This window comes from Heloderma suspectum, chromosome 5 (assembly GCF_057233095.1).
Source record: "Heloderma suspectum isolate Gila_16-S chromosome 5, 16-S_ref, whole genome shotgun sequence".
NCBI classification, from domain to species: Eukaryota; Metazoa; Chordata; class Lepidosauria; order Squamata; family Helodermatidae; genus Heloderma; species Heloderma suspectum.
Genome location: NC_139462.1, coordinates 136,895,104 through 136,911,250, shown reverse-complemented (window position 1 = coordinate 136,911,250; position 16,147 = coordinate 136,895,104). Strand labels below are relative to the sequence as shown.

At 39.9% G+C, this 16,147-nt stretch overlaps 1 protein-coding gene across 7 annotated transcripts in view; it reads left to right on the top strand.

The window, feature by feature from the left end:
- GALNT1 (polypeptide N-acetylgalactosaminyltransferase 1) overlaps window positions 1-15,820 on the top strand; it is a 73,973-nt gene extending 58,153 nt beyond the window's left edge. For all 7 annotated transcript variants that reach the window (XM_084857537.1, XM_084857540.1, XM_084857539.1 and 4 more), the window contains 6 exons: window positions 1,897-2,014; window positions 2,559-2,739; window positions 5,395-5,534; window positions 7,457-7,555; window positions 9,060-9,194; window positions 12,651-15,820. In XM_084857537.1, coding sequence (XP_084713663.1) covers window positions 1,897-2,014; window positions 2,559-2,739; window positions 5,395-5,534; window positions 7,457-7,555; window positions 9,060-9,194; window positions 12,651-12,797 — 820 coding nt within the window. In that variant the 3' untranslated portion in view covers window positions 12,798-15,820. The remainder of the gene's footprint in view (window positions 1-1,896; window positions 2,015-2,558; window positions 2,740-5,394; window positions 5,535-7,456; window positions 7,556-9,059; window positions 9,195-12,650) is intronic.
- The last annotated feature ends 327 nt before the right edge of the window (window positions 15,821-16,147 follow it).

Below are 16,147 nucleotides of genomic sequence, written 5' to 3'. Positions count from 1 at the left end.
TCTGCTTTTCAAAGTACTTCTGAAAGTGCCCTCAGATTCCAATGTGGCATGAAGAGCTGTTGCTAGAGAAACAAGCCAAAAGCCTCCTTGGGCTTGCAGAACTAGTAGTGAACTTCTTCACTTCCTGGCCAGTTTTATATTTAACAAATCTTTACCCCATTTTTCCTCATTTCACTCATGTTCAAAATAGTTTTTCCCCATTTATCCCAATTGGGAGATGATCAAGGTCCTGTTTAGGCGGTGGGGAGAGTGCATCAGCTTGTGCATCTCTTTATCAGTTTCATGGGGAAAATATACAAGGCATGAAGGAGAGGCATTATTTTTATTGACTTCTATTAGCTATTCCTTTTTAAACACTGCAGAATCAACTATAAGATGAACTTTAATAGCATAGCACCCACATGTAAAGATCCCCATAGGGCAAGGGTCGCCATTTCTTTTGGGTTGGTGGGCACATTTGGAATTTTGAGAGAGTGTTGTGGGTACTCTCACAAAACAGCCACTAGGGACGGGTGGTCTTGGCCTTTCATAAAATGGCTGCCATGGTGGGCATGGCTGGTCACAAAACACTCGTTTCCCACAAGGCAGACTGGTGAGGCTAAAAGAAAAATAACTTGCCTAAGAGCCGAAGTCCAAGGCAGAGGTGGGCTCTGAGCTCCAAAACAGAAAACCACTCTTCGGAACCCAAATTAAGATGGTGATGGTGAGCAGCACTTGCTTTTCAGCATGCCAGCTTCCCAGTTTAACAACAACAATCTTAAGAAATAAAATAGACATCAGGAGGGGCAGGGAGCATGGCAGGCATCAGGAGAGGTGTCTGTGGGCACATTGGTGCCATGGGCACCACATTTGAGCCGCCAGCCATAGGGAGCCTGCCCTTCCTCGCCCTGGTGCATTAGTACTCAGTGCACACCAGGCTATTACAGAGAGTAGGAGGTGGATGCAGGCCCCCCATTGGCCATATAGACACATACTACTGTAATTTCTTACAACCTCCCTATAAGTTAGGTTAAGGGAATAGTGTCTTGCCCCAGGCCATTTAAGGAGCAATCCTATGCATGTTTAGACAGAAAAAAGTCCTACAACTCCCAGCATGGCTGGCTGGGGAATGATGGGAATGGTAGGACTTTTTTTCTGTGTAAACATGCATAGGACTGTGGCCTTAGTGAGTTTGTGGCTGAGGTGCGATTTGAACCTGGAACATCCTGGCTTACGCTTCTGTTTGCTACACTTCACCCTTTTTAAACCATAGCTACATTTTCTATACACAGTAGTCTGGAAATACATGATGCCAAATCATATTTGCAGATTTGGTATTGTGGATAGTTAGAATAGCCATTTCAAAAAATCATTTTCCTCCTTGCTTTCTATTAGTAACTTCGTCAACATTTAAATCTGCACAGCTTGATGTATACTAGCATCCTATCCCTGAAGGTTGAGAGAGAGAGAGAGAGAGAGAGAGAGAGAAAGAGAGATGAGTCTTACTTGATTCATATGTACCTTCAGTAAAAAAGAAACCAAAATTAATTCATACTGCTCCAGCTACATTGTAGGTATGCTAGAGCTTAGAACAGCCTTCTGTAACCTGGTGCCCCCCAGCTGTGCTGGACTTCAACTCTCAGCATGCCCCATGGCTGGCAGATGCACATCTAGAGGGCATGAAGTTGGGGAAGGCTGTCTTCGAGTAATACAAGTGGACCTGGAAAGAGAATGTTGCTATGTACTGTCCCTGCACTTCTGCAAATGTCTGGATTCCCTGAGCATGCTGGTGCCTCCCTCTTTTATGTTGGTGGCCTTGTTTTGGCTCCATTGCTGTTGGCGCTCATTCGCCACCTGAGTTCCCTATTAAGAAGGAATGATAAATGTCAAATCTAAAATAATTTTACCTTCTGTCAGGACACCTACAATGGCAGGAGGCCTTTTTTCCATAGACAGGGACTATTTTCAAGAAATTGGGACATATGATGCTGGAATGGATATATGGGGTGGAGAAAACCTAGAGATTTCGTTCAGGGTAAGTAAACTTCCTTTTAATGCTATCTATACAATATTGTGGTGCATTTAGGATCTGATGACATCCCAGTGTCTGTGTGTACAGTTGATTAAGCAATGATTAAACTTGGGTAAGACCATCATGCTGCCTCATCAACAGGCTTCTGTAATATAAGGGCCACAGATCTGCATAGGTTTGACATGGTTTATGTATTGCAGGCTGCACTCCTTTTTGCAGAACCCTAATCCATCACATAATACTGGTAAATGCACAATCTTTGTTTTTACATGCAATGTGCTTGCCTCAGTAAAATGATCTTGCTACTTAATCAGGACCCAGTGTCACATGGGTGAAGAGTGGGCATCTAGAGAGAGTTCTTCTGCATGCACTTGTGAAGGGCAGTATCCATGGGTCAAACATGTATATACAATTTAACTTGTATAATAGTAATGCAGGCTTTCTACTCCTTTAACTTTAGTTTGTGCACTAATCAGGAACTGCCCAGAACTATTTTTTTAAGTAGATGATACCGTGTTTTTAAAAGTTGATCTTTTGACATTTTCAGATTTGGCAGTGTGGGGGGACTTTGGAAATTGTGACCTGTTCACATGTTGGACATGTTTTTCGAAAAGCTACTCCTTACACTTTCCCAGGAGGCACAGGGCAGATTATTAATAAAAATAATAGACGACTTGCAGAAGTTTGGATGGATGAATTCAAGAATTTCTTCTACATAATTTCCCCAGGTGAGCAAGGTCTCTTCAGTATAAAATAGTTCCTTAAACTATTATGGTGAACATATAAAGCTGCCTTCTACCTAGTTAGATCATTGTGTCATCTAGCCTAGTACTGCAATAACTTCATTTAGCAGCAGCAGCAGTTCTCAAGCAGAGGATTGTTTCCAGCTCTTCTGCCTGAGGTCCTCTTAACTGGAGATACCAGGGATTTAACCTGGGACCTTCTGTTTGCAAGTGTTCTACCAGTAAGTCATAGCCCCTCCATATCTTTGTTCCTTTGTGTGTATGGTGTTGGTGGGGGAGTAGAGCATGTTTATTAAAAGGACAAACTTGAATATGTGAATTTTTAATTGGATGCACTTTTTCTTACATATTGGAGTTTTGCTTTCATTCAAAGCATTTAAAGGCTACAGCTAGTAATTGAGATTAGGCCATCTGGTTTGGCAATGATAGGAGACAGTTTAACTTTGCCTGTTTTGGTTCTTAATTTGGCCCCTAACTCGGGATGTCTGGCATGGGGAAATCTGGCCCTCTTGGGGCTCGATGGATTTCCCCAGAGCCCCAGATTGGATTGTGTTCATGATCTGAGCCTCAGGCTCCCCACTGGAACTTGCAGACTCTCCGGTTGTTGTGCACAAGTCTCCCTTCTCCCTGCTGGGGCGCCAGCAGGGAGAAGGGAGGCTTTTGCACACAATGACCGGGGCTGGAATTCCCTGCTGCCTGTCGTTGCCACCACTGTTGCCCACTGGCCACACTGCACAACTCTGTCAAGCAAGGGAGTTGTAGAGAGCAGCTGGCGATGGCAGTGCCTGTGGCGGATGTCCGCAAGCTGGCTTGTCATGGTGCAGGTCAAGTCGGACAAACGAGCCAGAATCCAGCGGGCTGAGCTGCCGGAAGGTCAGTGGGCTTGACCCCCCCCAGATGGATTCCTCTGACATCCCTACCCCTAACACACCTGGGTTCTCACTGATACTGTCTGTGAAGCAATTTCTGTCAGATTTTAGAAAAAAACATTTATATAGTCTATCTGGGCACAGCTTACTAATTGACTGTTTACTTGATGTGGGACTTCTGCATTAGTAAGTTTCTTCTAAGTATCCTATATCATGGCAGTGGAAGATGGAGCTGCTGTGAAATTTCTTATAGTTTGAGTTGTGGATTGATCTGATGTCTTTAAAATGATCTAAAATATGCTCCAAACTTTTCATTCCCCCCTCTGAAATGTGTTTAAGTGGAAAACTTGAGCACATGTTTTCACAGGCTCAGCCCTGGGAAAACACGAAGGGCATATTATTTAAATGGCTATTTCCTGCTAAGAGCTGCTGTCCTCCATATCCTGATAGTATTTGTTCTACACACTGCTGGGCCTACTCCCTGGGTCTACCCAGGAATCCACTGATCCTCCAAAGGAGGTCTACTAGGAAAATAGAGCATATCGTTCAGCTAAAAGAGTAGAGAATTGTCTTCAGTGTGAATGTGTAGTCTCTCCTTGGAAGCTGTATCAGATGCCAGCAAGTGGGCCTGGAATCTAGGGATGTGCACCAACCACAACATTCAGTTCAGGCCCCCAACTCAGACTAGTTTGGAAGGATAGTACACAAAACACCCCCCTCTCTCCTTGTCCCCCCCATCCCTTCTTAATTGTTCATACTCAGGTGACTCAAAGAACTCACAAAGAACACCCAGCAGAACTTGAGCACATTATTTCAGGAAAAAGCAATGATTTAAACACAAGGACTTCCTTTATAAATGATGTGCTTGTTGTCTGTCTTGTGCTCTGGACTGAGCTAAAAAATCCGAAGTGTTATGATTGTGACAGAGAAGTTGGATTTGGACACATCAACAAAATTTGTCTGAAATAACAGTTTTACTCGTTCATCCCTGGTATTGATGAGGATAAAGCTGTTTGAGAGTTTGTGCTACATTTGAAGGGGACGTCTACAAGACTACACAGAAAAATGTCATTGTCTGTGAATGTCTGTGGAAATGTCATTGTTGATGAGACCTATCTAGCATGTGCTGCAAACATTCTTTTGAAAAATATTTAAATATCCCAGGTTTCAACACAGTTATGCATGCTCACTCAATGGGACTTGCATACTCCATCTGAGCTATGTGTGTATCCGCTGAGTGATATGGAAATGTCTGTATGTATACAATTCCCAAATACAATATGCAGCTGGTAGAGAAGTACACTATTTTACCTGCCTGGCACTGTGCTCCTGCACTGTTTCATGAGCATCTTTGTGCCTATCAGGATACTTTTGTTGTTATGGAGACCCAGTATAGTAGCATCCTCGCATGGACAAAATTCAAAGATTACACCAAACCTTCCTGCTCGGCCACAATTTTCTTGGGATTTTCAGGCTCCTGCTACTTTAGATTACAGAGCTATCAATAAAAATCGAATCATTTTCCATGGAAACTACTCGAGATATAAGAAATTTGATACAGCCCTTCAATGCCTGACAAAATTGCTTTTAAAAACATATCTAGATCTAAGACCTCTGTGGGATAGTGAGATAGGCAGTGCAAATCTTGCTTAAAAGCCCATCCTCAAAAATATGTGTAAAGATTGCTCTTCTCAAGCAGTGCAATTTTTGTGCAAAGAATCTGCGTTCCACTAAAATTCTGTAACTAACAATATTATATGATTCTCTACAGGGGTTACAAAGGTAGATTATGGAGACATATCCTCACGACTTGGACTAAGACACAAGCTACAGTGCAAGCCTTTTTCCTGGTACCTAGAGAATGTTTATCCTGATTCTCAAATACCACGTCACTATTTCTCTTTGGGAGAGGTAAAGATTTTAAGTATAGTACAGTTTTGAGAACTCAGGTTAACTATTAGACTTGCTTTCATGTGCCTTTAGCATTGAAGGTGTCACAACTGCACACCTGTGCTTTTTCAGGTGCAAAGCTTTAACGTTTGGTGCAGTGGGATTAAGGCAGATTTATTCCCCAGTGTATGTCTGTAGTGCTGTAATTTAGGACTGTGCACCCTGTTTCATATTGGATCTAAAAAGAAATTGTTTTCCAGCTACTGAGAACTGCCAGTGTTTATATGATGCCACTGATGTGGATTGTGCTTTTAGCTAACAGTTTCTAAACTTAAATGATCCCAGGCTAGTGCAGCCTTCCCCAACCTGGTTCCCTCCAGATGTTTTAGACTCAACTCCCATCAGTGCCAGCCACATGGCCAGCACTCAGGAATTCTGGGAGTTGTCAAAAACATCTGGAGGGAACCAGATTGGGGAAGGCTGGGCTAGTGATATAATGTGCTTTCTCAAAGCAGTCTCCTTCCGTTTATTTTCTTGATCACATTTCTATATTGTTCCCAAAGTGGGTAACATAAAAGAATTTAAAGAGGTAATTAATATTAAAATTAATAAACCTTGGGCAGTATCCAACCGTGTCATTCCATTACTATAAATGACACTGCGCTAACAGAAACTAGGTTCTGAACAATGCGCAAGAGAGGAATCCAACTAAAGTTATGTTTGCGCAAGCACAACTGCACCAGTGGTTGTCCATTATGTTTGTGCAACCTGTTGTGCAACCAGTTGTACATAACTCTTGTGCAACCTGTTGCACATTCCGGTTGTGCAATTGCTTGCACGCCTTGCGCAACCTGCTTGTGCAAACTTAATGGGCAACTGCTTGCACAACAGAAATATTCAGCGGAGGTCCATTAGCGCTATTTGGGTTTGTAGAATGACACTGTTGGATATTGCCCATTGTTATGAACCAATTAAAAAACAAAGCCATAGTAAAAGCACACTTCCTGCTAAAGCCCAGATCCCTTGTGGAATAAAAATATTGTTGATAGTTTCTAAAATGGGACCAAGGGAGAATATAGACTGGCCTTTCAAGGGAGTGTGTTCCATAGCTTCAGAGCCACAGCCAAAATGATTTTTCTCCTAGTAGAAGCTAATCTAAGCTTCCAGAAAGATAGAATTTGGAGCAGATCCTAATCAGTAGTTTTTAAAAACCCTGGGCTTTCACATTTCCTGAGACATTTGGGCCCTAGACCATGTAGGGCTTTAAAGATCAACATTGGCACTTTGAATCAGGCTCAGACAAATTGATGATCAATGCAGATATTTCAGTACTGATGTAGCATGGTCTTGTCAGCTTACACCTGGTAAGAGGACAGTTGTGGTCTGTCCCAGTTGAAGCGGCTTTAAAATGTGGTGTGAACTACCTTGGTAGTTTTAAATTGAAAAGCTGAATAGAAATCTTAAATAGCCATGCCTCAGACTACTTGAACTGTGGGACCCTCTTTGTAATGTGGGTGTAGATGCCAGTAAATAATTATAGGTATAGGCATTGGTCCATCTTAAGGAAGAATTGAATGGAGCAGCCCAGCCAATTGTGATTGAACTTGTGTCCGGCACAGGCTTTTCACACCTACCTTCCTTAACTTCTAGCATCCTCAGTCTAATATGTGGGTAAATAATTTGTATAGCATTCAGGCCCTTGGGGATGTGCCATCCCCATGTTGCCCTCCACCACCCCCACCCCAGCTTATGCACTGTTTCCCTGCTGTTCCATTGCTGCTCTTTTTTGTATGCAGTGAGGGGAATAATGGATGACTAAACAGGCACTTAGTAATGCAAACAGCCTCCTTGCTTATAATTTCCAAGGCTGACATGCAGATTGTCTGTCTGCTGTAAATATGTATAGTAAATGGAGTGTGCTGAATATTTTTTATTGTCTTCAGATAAGAAATGTGGAAACAAATCAATGTCTTGATAACATGGCAAGAAAAGAAAATGAAAAAGTTGGAATTTTTAACTGTCATGGAATGGGTGGTAATCAGGTAACAATATGAACTTCAAACTAAATTTGCATTAGATGTTTGAACTATATATGAGTTGAAAGGTCTTTAAGCAAAATCCAATGGGGTGCTTACAACCCCACAGATTCCTTTCCGCCCTGCTGATTCCCGTCCGTAAGTGCTGGGTCCAACTATTCTGTTGCGCAAGCAGGATCCATCGCTGACACAAGGGAGATTTAGTGCTTCCTAGGGGAAGCCGTAACATGAATGGAAACATTCATTCTTGGAAGGAGGCAGGTCAGTGGAGCTCCCTTAACCAAGCTCCGCCAACCTGCATCCTTCTGGAAATTGGCATTTCCGCTTGTTTTGGGTTGCCCCAGAAGCGCTAAATCTCCCTTGCATCAGCAGTGGGTCCTGCTTGTTCAACAGAATTGGCAGGCTAGAAGAGAATCGGTGGGGGCAGAAGTACCCCATTGAATTCTGCCCATAAAAACCTCTTTTTACAGCTATTAATGGTCCAGTCTCCCTATGGTTGGTGTCACTAATGGAGCTTCCAAAAAGCTATTTAAGTAGAATTATTTTTTTTAACAAAGCAGTCTCGAGTTAAGTAATGGTGCAGTTTTATTCCTATTTTTGTTAACTCCATTTTAGGCTACAATCCTGTATGCACTTACCTGGGAGTAGGCTGGATTGAAATCAGTGGGACTAAATGTTTGACTAGACATAGTAGGATTGCCCTGTTAGACTTCCTTTACAGAATTGTTTTGATTTCTGTTGAACTTAGCTAGAATAATCTTACCTGCTTTGAAGCAACAAGATTGTCCTGCTGGAGGGAGATAATCCAATTTCTTTCTATAGGTATGTTTGGTTTAGGACCAGAGCATGTAGATGGGTTTACAGGAACTTGAGTACCATTATGATACCAGCTCAGAAAACTAGTGTTATAAATTAAAAGGTACAGACAATATAGTCCTATAAGTTTCCTGTCCTAACCACAGGACCATTCCTTCTGCTCTCTATGCCTTTATGTAGTTATATACATTTTGTCTCCTAAATTCTGCACTTTGGTTGAGAATATGGTGCTTACAGTTATATCTGTGCTGTATAACTCCATCAGCTCACTAAGGTCATAGTGTGCAGCTACAGCATGTGCATGCAAGTTCCTTGTTGCCAGGAAAGACCATCCACTTATAATAACACAGCAGAACTGTGCTTGGAAAATACAAGCAGCAATACAAAAAAAGAAGGTTCTTCAGTAGCCTTGCCCCAGTGGGAAAGTATCCTGGTGGGTGTTATCTACCACTGTTTTAGGAAACCATTTTATGTGAAGAGTTTACTGTAGCCTTCCCCAAACTAGTGGTCTCCAGATGTGTTGGACCTTAATTCCCAGCATGGCTGGCTGGGCAATGCTGGGTGTTGTAGTCCAACACACCTGGAGGATACCAGCTTGGGGAAGGCTGGTTTGATTCATAGATTTAATGCTAAGACGTAATCATCATGAACTGGTGTATACTGCTTTAATAACTGAATATTGTTTTCTACCAAGGTTTTCTCATACACAGCCAACAAAGAAATCCGAACAGATGATTTGTGCTTGGATGTCTCCAAACTTAATGGCCCTGTCACAATGCTCAAGTGCCACCACTTAAAAGGCAATCAGCTTTGGGAATATGATCCAGTGGTAAGTCTTCTTTATCACTAAAACTCAAGAAATTAGAAAGTTCAATGAATGTACATAGTTTTTAACTTTATATGTACTTGGGACTGCTGGTTAGGATTGGGGGATAAAAGCAATAATGATCATTTAAGATATGTACCCATCATGTTCACAATTTGCAATTATGTTGGAATTAAAGTTCTTTCTTGATATAGAAAGTGTTGGAGGGGAGCTGATCCTAGGAGGCACTTGGTTTCTATGTTTCCTGACTTACAAAGGACACATGTATGTATAAATAATAGCTGCATCCTTCCAAATACATGTGAGTATGTACTTGATCACCCATCACATCTACTTAGAAGGATAGAGCTGTAATGTATACATGTATCCACCCGTATCATAAGTATTTTGATATGTCTGTATTTTGTATTTGACTGTAACCCAAGTAGAAAAGTGATCCTCAGGGTAAATTCTCTACAGCCATTAGCTAAGTTCAGGTCATTCATACTATGTGCCTCAATGGCAGGAAAGAGATGTTTATCTGGTACAAGTCCTATAAAGGGGATGTATTTCCCTAAAAGATTTTTAGATATTTGCTGAAAGTTAATGAAGCAGTTCTTACAAACAAGTGATACAAAATGTTGAACAGCTATGTGGCAGTTTCATCTTCCATGGTTTTTCTACAAAGGAGGTGTGGAAAGCACCACTCAGTCATACACACATCATTTTACTTTTCTAAACAAAACCAGATATTTATTTAAAAGAAATTGTAGCCATATTTTTAACAGTCATTTGATCCATCAGCTTACAATTAAAAAACTTAAATTTTGTCTGAACCAGCGTATTTCTTTGCATTTTTTGTATTTTCAAGAGTGAATATATGAAGGCTGGGTTGGATTACATCTCTCCAAAACTTTGCCAAGATTTTGGCTGGTCCACTTTATCATTTTCACTTTTACACCAGTGTGAGGTTGTGCCATTGAGCCCTCAAGTTTTCGTTTGCATGGCAAGAACCAGTTGCAAATTTCCTAAACATTTTCAAGGAAAGATTCAAGTTGAGACCATTTCCTTGATTGATCAAAAAAGGAGTTGAGATGAATGTTGCTAAGTAAATAAAGGGCCTTGCTGCATTATGGTGAAAAAAGTTTTTTTTAATATATATATAATATCCATCTTTACACTGGCCTACTGACAGCAACAACCATTTGATAAATTGCCTATGAGATATTTATATTAAATACCTCCCCAGGATGTTAGAATTTTTAAGACTAACGTAATATTTAGGTACCCTGAGTTTACAAAAAAAAGTGGTGGAAGAAAAGAACAAGCACACTTGAGGCCCTCTGATTTTGGTAGGACTGTTCTAACGGTAACTGTGTCTGGATCCAACTTACTCTCTTCCTTGATTCACAATATTTGGTTTTTGCACAAAAATAATTATTTTAAATGGTTTCTGTAGAATTATTTCCCCTTCTAGTGGTATTGAAAAACTTGTATTGTTCATCTTACATTGGCAAGGTATCTAGCTAACCTTAAATATTTGACCTTTCTACCCTACACTTATAATCTGTATCTTCTTGTTTAATTACAGGCTTGTTGCCACTTCTATTACCAGATAGGTTTATTGGATAAACCTGTAGTGCAAGCAAGTGCTATTGGCATTGTGTAAGAGGTCATTCACATTAGCGCAACATAATTTGTTAGTGATGGTATTCTATTGGATACCGCCCAATGATTTTTAAAAATCATTCAATAAAATTTAATATTTTTATTAAATCGTATCTTTGATTTGTGGATACTAGGTATCTCAGTTAATAATTTGGTTATTATTTAAATAATCTGAATAATGAAGGCAACCAGCAAAGTTATGCACTAAGCAGTGTATCCTATAAAACGTTCTAAAATTAGTTAAAATTATATAAAGCATCTCTTCATATATAGTGTAAATAATGCTCTAGTTTTAAATTAATATAGTTGAATAGTCACATGTGCAGCATTGTTTAGGAAAAATATATGAAGCGAGACAAGTAACTTCTTTTCACTCCATCTGACTAGGTTGTTTCCCAAACTTGAACAGGTGTATCTGAGATTCACCATATCAAGAGAGAATACAACAGCTTTAAGGACAGACTCCACTCAGTGATTTGCAAATCTTTACTAAGTGTTTAGGGCTTCAAGAATTAATGTATGGGTAGTGGTCCCCAAAATCTCTTTCAAGCCAGACAACACAAATATGGTATTTTAAGAATATATATTTATTGCTCAAACAGTCTAAGAGAGTAACAAGCTTTAGCTAAAATGAGGCAGATTATAAACTTCCCTAAATACACACAAGTTATAATCACTAAAAGTATAATGAAAATAATAGCAAGCATATTGTCAACATAGTAAAACCTAGGTTCCTCTCAATTTAGCAGTCAATATCAACGTTGCATATTGACCTAAATGAAAGGCATGGTGGGAGAAGCTGACCTGAGCAAGTATGGCAGATTTCTCGTTCTCTTAGGATCTCTCTCTCAAACAAATCAGACCGTGGTCGTTTATAACCCCCATGAAGTCGATGGCCTCATCCTTATTTTCATATAGTCTTACCACTATTCCCATTGTTCTCAATGTAACCAGGCCTGCCATGGACACCAGTAACACCTAGATGAAGGTATCCCTGCTAAACTAAGCAGCTTGTTGCTTCCTAACCGCCCCTCTTGTGGCAGCCATCTTTCAGTTCCAAGAATACATTCCATTACTCCTAGTTATCTCATAATACACAGACGGAACTAGTCACGACTACAAAATACAATAAATTCTTATCAACTCTACATGCTATAAGGCATATTCTGCTACAGAAGTATCAATTGGTAACTTGCTTTAAAGTGATTATTTAAATTGGCATTTTCCGCCCATAAATCCACCCTATTTTTTCTTCATTACAACAAAATATCCTCTACGCTACATTACAAGGTGCTTTTGAACCTTAGGGAGTGTTTCAAAAGCAGTTTTACAATGGAAGTGAGGCTACTGATCAAAGAAAAGATAGAAAACATCTTGGGCACTCTAACACTCTACTCTGAGCCCTTAGAAAGCTGTAATGGCATTTCCTAGAACCTAAGGTGTGCCCACTTCCATTTGTACTTCAGAGGAATGTGGACCACTTGGAAGCAGGAAAACACAACTATTGTTTTCCTAGCAATGATCCCAAAGTAAACTTACAGATTGGTTTGGGTTTTCTCTTCTGCTTCAAGTCATGATGAGTACAAATCAAAGGTGCATTACCCTCTTTATGGGAGATAAAAGGTGAATGTTTCCAGTCCTCAGGTTGGTGGCCAAGATAGATAATTATCTAGCCATCAAAGGCTGTGTTGTTCCTGAAAGAAGCTTAATAGTTTACATTTGCTTGTTTTAAAGGTAGTTTGGATAACTTCTTTTTATTACAAACTTTTCTTTCTTCCTTCCTTTCCCTCCTGCCCCACCCCTTGGAAAAAGAAATTAACCCTGTTGCATGTGAACAGTAACCAGTGCCTGGATAAAGCCTCTGAAGAAGACAGCCAGGTACCCAGCATCAAAGACTGCAGTGGCAGCCGCTCTCAGCAGTGGCTTCTTCGTAATGTCACCCTTCCAGAAATATTCTGAAAGGTTTCTAAGAGGATTCACTGGACTACCTCAGCAAGTACATTTGCTACAGTCTTCTGTAGCAAACAAAGGCTGCAAGGTTTCTTGGCCACTGGAGCAGACTCTTCTAAATCTTCGAGAGCTGTGAGCCAACCATCCTGGTGTTAAGGATATGGAACTAACTACAATGAATACTTGTGAACCTGTATGCACTGATGTTTACAAGATATTTCTTCAAAGTATCATTTTATAGAAGACTTGGACGGTGGAAAATTAATCAAGGAAATACACTCTCTGGAGAGTGGCATAACCTAGTTTGCTTGTACATCAGCAACCTTTGTCAACGGTGCTGTCATAAAGATCCCTAAGATTTTTTGCAAGGTTTAACATTAACCAAGGTATCAAACATAGACATAAATGGAGCGGATTCAATATCACAACAGAAAAATCATTGAAGAAAGTAAGTGTAAAACAGGGTTTAGAGGCAAGAAATCAACTGTAAAAGTACAATTTGTAATACTAAATATCAAATTTATATAAAGATTTTTTTACCTCAGTGGAAAAAATAACCAAGTGAGACAAAAACTTCCTCTTCAATTCTGTGGTATACCGTCCATTAATATATTTTTTTCCTCCCTCAATGGGTTGGAACATATTTGGGGCAAAAACAAAATTGAGCAGAAATAAAATTGGTTCTTTGAATGTTCAACTTTTAAAATACTTTCCATTTTGGCTTGTGGGCTGTTGGAACTGTTATTACATTTTTTTTAATTATCTGGAAACCGGAGGCTTAGCATCTACATCCTTTGTGACTTGCTATTTCAGTTGACCTTGGATCAGCCAGTTTTTGACCTTCCATCACCTGTCTTAAGAATTTGTTAGTGCTTTCTAAATGTGTTAATGACTGATTATGCTTAATGGCTAAGTCTCTTACTCCTGTACTACAGATTTTGTTTTCACAGCAATAAATCTTTCATTCTTTGATTCCAGACATCAAAGCCTGCAGATATGGGTCATTCAGGTAATAGATAGTTGGCATCTGAAGCATTTTTCCATACCATATTTGGATATCTCTCATATTTAGATTTTTGAATTGTAACACTGATTTGCTTTTTTCTAATAAAATCTAAGGAAAATCGCTAAACTGGCCTCTTAAAAAAATTGATATAGCCAAAGGCCTTATGACCCTTTGTCACTTTAGTCTAGCACTTTGAACTGAATAGCTTTACTGAATTATCTTTATGAATTGGAGTATTGGAGAAAAAACATACTATGTTTTCTTAAGTACAAAATGTGCTCCCTTTTTACAAAAGAAACAAAGTCTTGACTAGTAGCCAGAATAATTTTGAAATGTCAGTGTCATCAGTTTCCTATGACACAAATTAATATGTGTATAGAGAGAATGTCCAGCTCTGTCTCATAGCAGTTGGCTGCTTTGATTAGCCATTCTCTTATGACCCTATTATGTGCAGCATTTATAAAGCAGTGCTAGAATCATGCTTTTCTGCACAAAATAGTGAACCCATCTCACCAAGATGTAATTACATTTGTCGCCATCATATGAGCACTGAATTACTTGCATCCTCGCTGGTAAACATTGAATATAAATGTGAATTGTATGTGCTAGTAATGATCTCAGTTAAATATTAGCTTTTTTGAATTGTAGTTTAGCAGAAGTCAGAACTAAGGAAACCTTGATTATTGCTCCAGAGTTTTTGTATGGTGTTTGCCTGAGTAGAAGTTCATATCTACTATGTGCCTTTCAGATGTGGAATTTTAAATTTAGCATACCCCCAGAGCAGAGAAAGCTTTTCTAAATTACATGGTGATTCTAGCAGTAAAAATTAAATGTGTACTAAGGGCGCAGTCCTTTCCCAATGCTCGTTTCCCAATTCAAACTCCGAGGTTTACAGGCATCCAGTTCAAAGTGGGAAGAGCGGCAAATGCAATCTTTGCCTCCGTGTTCCTCCCGCTCTGCATTTGCTCTAGACGGGCTCTTTCGCCCATCTAGCTGAGGCGTGGAGGGGGAGGGAAGGAGGCTGGAGAGGCCTGGGGATACTTCATCAGCCAGCCTCTCCAGTCCCCTCCCCCTTCCCCCGCCCACAGAAACCACCCCTTTCTCTGAGGTCGCTTTTGAGACCTTGGAGAGGCAGCCAGCATGGGTCTCTCCATACTGGCTGCAAGCGGTAGGGGAGCACGGATTCCTCAACATCTAAAGCGTGCCCAGAGATGGTGTCTGCTTTGTAATTTTTTTCTCATGCCTGAACCACCAATTTTTAATTCTTCTATTAACTGTGCAATATATTTGTTTAGAATTTTTTTTACTAATACTGAACACAATGTATTTTAAAACAATAATTACAGAAGGCAAAACCAAATAGAAGATGAGACATAGCAGAAAACTACAAACATACCTTTACAGTAATGGAAAAAGGTTACCAATCACTCCGCTCTGTCTTTTGTTGTACTGAAGTTTGAAACACTTAAAATCTCTATCAACAATTGCAGTTGTGCACTCCTTGTAGCCACATTGCTCCTTTTAAGTTTACTAAGTACAGCACTTGGGATCCATCATTAATCTTATTCCAAGAATATAATTGATAGCTTTATCTTTAATTTGCCAATATTTTCTATTTAACTCAAACCCGCCAACAGTAGACAAAATCATCTTTTATCCTTCCACATTTCCAATGTTTTTAACAATTTAGCTGAAAGGTGGCACCACTGCACTAACATTTTAAAACAGTTTTCACATAATGAGGAAGCAGTAGTGAATGTATTGTCTTTTGTCCATTGGTAAGACCATTCTTTCCTAGGAATTCTGGTTTGTAATTTGGCTGGACATCCAGCCACATAATCCAGGCTATCTTTCTTAATATGTAATAGGATCTGATGGGATAGCACCCTCTTTGGATTCAAGATCAGAATGTGTTTTTTAACCTATTCTAATTTGGTTCTCTTACTTGTTCCTGTAAGCAAGTGACATATTTGTAAACTTTCAATAAATAAATAAATCTTGACCCAAAAGGGAAGGTTAGAGACTAAACAGTAGTTGACCCAGATAACTGGTTCTAGATTTGTCTTCTTTAGCAAAGGCCTCACTACTGCTTCCTTAAAGGCAACAGTAGCCACTCCTTTCCTCAAGTGAGCATTCACTACCTCAAAGGTCCCAGTCCCCAGATCTGCTCTGGCAGTTTTTAATTTCATGAGCTAGGGTCCAGAAAACCAGTAGTTGGCCTCAAATCCTCCAAGCAGCTTGTCCACATCCTCAGGTTGCCCAAGCTGAAAGTACCCATTAAAACACAACTAGACAGTGTTCTAGTGACGCCATTTCTGACTTTGTTTAAAACAATGGCATCCAGTTTGGTGTG